The 6,791-nt window shown below is 39.0% G+C and overlaps 1 protein-coding gene across 1 annotated transcript; it reads right to left on the bottom strand.

The window, feature by feature from the left end:
• Positions 1 to 2,143: 2,143 nt before the first annotated feature.
• On the bottom strand, positions 2,144 to 3,302 carry LOC143853933 (uncharacterized). The gene is made up of 2 exons (XM_077363628.1): positions 2,616 to 3,302; positions 2,144 to 2,536 (listed from the first exon to the last, which is right to left on the bottom strand). The coding sequence occupies exons 1-2, from the start codon at positions 3,300 to 3,302 to the stop codon at positions 2,144 to 2,146; spliced, it is 1,080 nt and encodes a 359-aa protein (XP_077219743.1).
• Positions 3,303 to 6,791: the final 3,489 nt, after the last annotated feature.

Here is a 6,791-nt window from a genome sequence, read left to right as displayed (position 1 = left end):
AACACCCCAAAGATCCTTGATGTGTGATTTGTTGAAGAAGAAAAGGGATTTCAAGAATCCCTTTTATGAAGAACCCTTGAGAGATATGAACACACTTCAAGAGAGAAGAAGTTTTTTTTTATTTCTTTTTTTTTTTGGGAGGAGACAGAAAAGGGACGAATTTGGATTTTTTTTCAATCTTTTCTAAGATTTTTTGCTTTGATTTTTATATAAAAAAGCTAGGGTTAAGAGATAAATAGTAGTTTCCAATGTGAGAACTCTCTTTTTGGCTTGTTTCCAATTTTTCCCTCTTGCTTTCTTTCTTTCTTGTTTCCAAATTGGATTTGATTCCAATCTTAATTTCTTATCAATCAAGACATGCTATTCTTTATTCCACATTGCTTCTTTGGAAGAAAACCTTTTTTTAAGCAATCATTCATCTTTTCCTTCTTTCCTTCTTTTCTTTTTTTTATTCTTTTTATTTTTCTTTTAACAAATATGATGTCACCATTGTGACCTCATCAAGCTTGGGTGCTCAACTCATGTGGGTCAGCCATGTGGGGGGCCCACCATGGTGGTCGACCCATATGGATGAACCCACATGAGCTCCATCTTTGCGGGCTTTAGCCCAATGGGCCATTTCACATGTGTTTCGGGTTTTTCTGTAAAAATTCAATAAAATTTTTCTAAATTCAACATTCTATATATGGACCCAACCCATTTGACATTTATGGTGCATCCCTCACACATGATCGAACCATCTTTTTTAGGAAAATAATTTTTCGGACCAAAATGCCCCTATTTGATAATTACACATCCAAATGTGACCAAAATAACCTTAAATTGGTTCACCCCTAAAGGAAAAAGTTAAAAATGGAAAGTCTTTGTGATCAAACTTCAAAAATAGAAACTTTTAAAGTTGGGTCCTTTTGATGAGCAATATCAAACATGATCATTTGGTACCTCCTAAAAATACCCAAAATGCCCTTGACACATAAAATTTCCAAGTCAAGCGAAACCCTTGAGAAATTCTAAATTTAGCAGGTTTTCCAAAATTCAGGAAATCATTCATAATCTCTCAGACATATTTCGGGGATCAAAAGAATTACACAGGAAAATACCAAATTACCCCGAGGTGCTAGAATTTGGCGAGACTAGGGAAAACCCTGAGAAATTCCAAAAATAGCAGATTTTTAAAAATTTATGAACGGACTCAAGATTTCTTAGACACAACTTAGGGACCAAATATGATATATTGGAAATGTCTAAAATACCCCCGAAGTGCAAGACTAAGAGAAAATCTTGAGAGATCTAAATTTAGCAGGTTTCCCAAATCTTACGAAATTACTCATAATCCATCAGCCGTACCCTCGAGATGGTTTTGGACATATGAGAAATGATTGAAATATCCATAAGATGATGAAAATCTCGAAGCCCTATGAGTTTCTAAAAATACCAGTTTTTTCAAAATTTGTAAAATCACTCAAGATTTCTCAAATATAACTCGGGGATCAAACGAGACATATCGGGAATGACCAAGATACCCCTGCAGTGCAAAATAGGCAAAAATGAGGGAAACTCTAAAAATTCTAAAAATAGCAGGTTTTTTCATTTGCTTGGAAACTTGAACTTTCATCTTTCAGAGGCCAGAGGAACCCCGTAGAGACCTTCAGGATCGCGAATCAACTTCAAAACTCCCATAATGAAATGAAATCTACCCTTAAATGCATGGATGCCTAATCCTAGGTGGAATACGGACTCGAAACTTGACAAACTACCAAATCTTTTACTTTTTTAAGGTCTAGCAAAATGGGGGTGTCTACAATAGGCGCCGTTCCCGAAACTAAATCAATAGTAAATTCAACTTCTCTATTCGAAGGTAGACCTGGGAGGTCTTCAGGAAATACATCTGCAAACTCCCTAACTACATGGATATTCTCAATTTTCATATCATTCTCATTAGCCTCAACTATTGAGGCTAAGAAATCTTCGCGACCTTGTCTAAGAAATCGACAAGCTTACATAGCAGACAAAACCATAGGAGTCGAGTGAGCTCCACTCCCTTCAAAATAAAATTTCTCTTCCCCTGGAATTTCAAAACTTACTACTTTCTTATTACAATCTACCAATGCATAATGGGTTGACAACCAATTCATTCCCAAAATCACATCAAGTCAGACAACTCTAGAAAGATAAGATCTGCTAACATTTCTCTATTTCCAATTCTATTATGGCACATCTTACAAATTCTGTTAGAGAAAATCTCTTTTCCTACTGGTGTACTAACACACAAGTCATAGTCAAGAGATAGAGTAGGTAAACAGTGAAGTGCAGCAAAAGCAGACGAAACAAATGAGTGTGTCACACCAGAATCAAATAATGCATGACCATAAGAGGAGACTATAGGCAGAGTACCCGATACTACAGTGACAGAAACCTGAGCGTCCTGATGAGTAAGGGCGAAAGCTCGTGCCGGAACACAAGGCATGTCAGTCCTTTGCTGCCCTTGGGAATTTACTTGGGCAGCTCCGCTCTGAATAGTCTGAGTCTGTACTGTCTGAATTCGAACCGTAGGCGTCTTCTGAACTGATTGGGCATCACCCTAGATGAGGACACTATGAGATTCTGTGGCCTACCTCACCACAACGAAAACAAGCCCCAGTATTGCATCTACAAGTCTCAGTAGGGTGGTTCTTCCCACAACGTTCACATTTTGGGGCAACAGGTCCATTCGATGCTGACTTATTCTGATAGCCCTCACGATTTACTTGCTTTCCTCTAGGCTCTTTGAAAGCAGGAGGTTTGGGCGCTTGCTGATTCGGGGCTGATCCCCTAAAAGCTTGTCCTTTAATTTCACTTTCTCTATTTCTTTTCTTCTGATTAGCTTGAGCATAGGCTCTAGCTTCCTGATGAACTACTTCAAGTTTCTTTGCCCTTTCTACCAAATCTTTATATGATTCCGGGGCAATAGATCCAGCTATCCCCTTCTTCAAATACATAGCCAACCTAAATTCAAATTTGTTCCTTTTTGCTTCGTCGTCACGTACCAAAGAAGGTACAAAACTAGCTAGCCTATCAAATTTAGCTTCATATTCATCCACAGTCATATCTCCTTGCACCAACTGGGTGAATTCCTCATGCTTGCGGTACAGACTACTATGAGAAAAGAATCTCGCAAGAAATTCGGTGCGAAACATCGCCCAAGTGAAAGGTCCCTGATGGTGCTCATATTTTCTTTGGATTCCCTTCCACCAATGAAGGGCTCTCCCTTCCAACATATAAGTAGCATATTTTACCCTGTCTTCATTTCTATTGCAGTTCATTGCCTCAAAGGCCTTTTCAGCATTCTCTAACTAGGACTCAGCATCATCTGCCATAGTCATCTCCTTAAAGACTTTTGGTGCAAGCCTCATAAATTTTGAAATCCCAAACACTTGATGTGGCTGTCTTGCCACTAGTGGTCCTTCAACTTGTGGCTGTTGTTGTGGAGGTTGCTGACGTTGCTGATTTGCCAATCCAATCATGGCTCTCGTAAAATTCCTCATCTCAGTCCTTTCTTGTACAATATTATCTTGAGGCGGAGGTGCCTCAGGATTCTCATTTTGTGCTTGACCTCCCTGAATTGGAGGATCCCGAACCACTTGCTCTTCCTGAACCCCTTGGTTCAGATTTTTCAGAATCACTGGCTCTTCTTGAGACACATTCTGATCTCCTCCAATAATTTCATGGAGGGCTCTAGTACGGTTTACTCGAGTTCCACGAAGACCACGTCCTCCTCAAGTCGACATATTCCTGAATCCAATAAAACACTAAATCAGAATACTATCTATACATAGTTACATACTTATATTGTATAGTAATACAAAATATTCTCATTTGGAGCCAATATCTATCCATCATATATTTCTCACGATTCCTACCCAATCACAAACTCGCATGCTTCCCAAGTGCCCCAGGTGCATTTGAATTTATAATTGGGCCCTGATCGTGCGACTGATTTATGTGTTGTCAGGCGCCCCCGAAACACACAAACCTATCAAGCGCTTCCTTAATGCTCCTAATCTAAATCCCCAATTCCCACAATCAAAGTCCTTTGTTCCAATGATTCTACCTAGGACCTAAAGACTAGGCTTTGATACCACTTTTCTGTCATGCCCCAAACCCCACCCTAGGCGTAGGACATGACAGCGCCGTACACCTGCAAGACAACTCCCACAAATGTACAAGGCTACAAAGCAAATAATAAAAATAACCTGGCATACTGCAATACAAGTGTGACAACCCAAGAGGGGGGTGAATTGGTCAATTAGAGATTTTCAGCTTAATTAAGCGAAGATTGAAATTTAATCCATTTAATTAAGAACAAATTAGTCTAACCCTTGTTCAAATAGGTATATCAATAAAAGCTAAGGTTTAGACATTTTAATCATGCACATTTGTTAACCCTTGTTTTGATATACATTATGATGCAATTAGGGTTTAAACATTCTAATCGAGTGCATTTACTAACCCTTTTTTAATTAAAAGCACAAATACAAGTTAGGGTTACAGTTTACCAATCACCACACATTCAAGAGAAAGAGAGGGAGAGAGAAGGGGACAATGAACACAAGATTTATAATGGTTCGGCCTATCATAAGACCTACTCCACTCTTCATGTCTACGCACGAGTTCCACTATCTTGATCCTCCTTCAAGGCAAAATCAAAGAGCCATTTACAATGACCAAGCTTTTCCTTTCTCAAGGGCCAAAGCGTAAGCCTATATGCACGAAGCCTTCGGCGAGGAAACACACCCTCATATGCCGGATTCACTATTCTTAATGGACCGAATCGGAGACCCTCATCTTCACAATTATTAACGGCCCGAAGAGAAGACCCTCAATGAAGAACAAATAAAAGTGAAAAACTCCCAATGCCTCTTAATAGGCTGATTACAACTTTGTAAGCTCACAATCACTCCAAAGAAATAAACAAATGAATGCCCTATGGAGTACCTCTTGATAGAATGTGAAAATACAAGCTCAAAGAGATTTTAGCTTTTGATTTGAAACGTTTAAGTTCAAAGAAATGAGATTTGATCTTTCTCAAATGTTCAAAAGCTTTTTTGGATAGGTTTTAATGATGTATATAGTGTATTTGAAAATATGACCGTTTGAGGGTAAAACTGGGTTGAAAAAGTCAACATGCGAAAGCCCCAACGGCTAGTTTGCCCGACCGTCGTGGTCGACCGAGCCACCGTGGTCGCCCGCCCCTATCGGGCGTCCTTCTGACTGTCGCGGTCGACCGACCTTATGGCGGTCACCCGACTAGGGCTACCTGTTTGCTCAAACATTTTGGCTCAAAAACCTATCTCGGTCGATGTAGACACCCCATTTTGCTCCGCCTTAATCAACAAAGAAGTTAGTGTTCTTGTTATCAGTATTTTCCAGTGTTTTCCATTCCCGTGTCTGTCCCTTACGCTTTCTCAATCTTTCCGATCATTTCTGCTGTGTTTCGCATTTTCTCGCTAAGGGTGAGAAGGGTTATTCATGAAAATCCGAGCAAGAGAGAATTTGGATCCGTTTGGTGGGCCCACCATGAGCATTTGTTTAGATTTGGATCAAACAGGGGGCCCGCGCATTGTAAAGGCATCTTTTGTGGGTCCCACCAAGAATAAGACAAATAAAAGAAAGCTTATTAAAATTGTTTGTGAAACGGCTAAATGAGCAAAGTCTCTTGAGCTCTCTTTCTTTATTAGAAAAATTATTTTGAGGGGATCCAATGAGAAAAGGAGGTCACCAACCGTCACCCTTATAATATAAAGAGAAACATTGTTGGACTTTAGCTTCTCCTCTCATTTGAAATATGGCAAAATGATTGCACATACAACACTTCATGGAGGGGTAGTTTAGTAAAGCTAAATAAAAAAAAGAAAATTTGAATGAGTCCATACGGTTTTTAACATGGGAGAGGGTGCGGTGTTGTTTAAAATAACAATTAAAAAAACAAAAAGAAAGAAAGAACAGAGAAGCTTGTTGTGGTTGAAATGATAGCATTTGATTTTCTCTCTTCCCTCACATGGAGCCACACAGTTTTTTAATATAGAAAAGAGTGTAGTGATGAGTGCATCACATTTGCTAAAATAAAAAAATTGGCTTTCTTTTCAAGGTTGAAGAATAAATACCCCATAGGCTTTTGCTGTAAAAAAAAGGAAAAAAAAAGGAAGGACGGGGGGTAACCTTCTCACAGTTGGGGGGGACCGAACAAGCTCTCTCACCCTTTTAGCTCATCTCTCCCCTCCTCAACAATGGCCTCTCTCTCTCTCCTTGTTGAATTATCCTTGGCTCTTGGCTGATCCCAGGTGTTCTCTCTTCTCCAAGTAAGTATTCATTATACTTAAGCTTTGATTTCTGATTTGCATGTTTCCTGATTTTTTCATTGCAATTATTTATTCATTGAGTTTTGTGTTTCTTTCTTTCTTAATTACAAAGCATGTCCTCTGTTCTTACTCTTTAGAATCAAAACATCTAATGGATTTTGAATTCCATAAGCTCTTGCCAATTCTAATTCTTTTGGGGCTAGTAATAATTAAATAAAGAACACTAAAAAAAAATAATTTTCGAAACCATTGAATCTCTGCAACTTAAGCATCCAATTCCACAGCCATCCGAAACCCAATTTTGGGGCCTCTTCCGAATTGATAATCAATGCCCCACTCCCAATTGAAAAAAATAATAATAAAGCCCAACTTCCAATTGACATCAACAGCTCATGTTTTTGCTTGATAATCACAGCCCACTTCAATTTGTCACACTACCCACCTCTTTAATTG

Source organism: Tasmannia lanceolata, unplaced genomic scaffold (assembly GCF_043159265.1).
Source record: "Tasmannia lanceolata isolate RefF3 unplaced genomic scaffold, GAP_Taslan_0.1 ptg000020l, whole genome shotgun sequence".
Classification (NCBI taxonomy): domain Eukaryota; kingdom Viridiplantae; phylum Streptophyta; class Magnoliopsida; order Canellales; family Winteraceae; genus Tasmannia; species Tasmannia lanceolata.
This window is presented reverse-complemented; position numbering and strand designations above follow the sequence as displayed.

Coding starts and splice junctions, on each gene's coding strand:
- LOC143853933 (XM_077363628.1), bottom strand. CDS start 3,302: ATGAACTGCAATAGAAATGAAGACAGGGTAAAATATGCTACTTATATG. Junction 2,537..2,615: donor CTTGTTTTCGTTGTGGTGAG/GTAGGCCACAGA, acceptor GTTCGAATTCAG/ACAGTACAGACTCAGACTAT.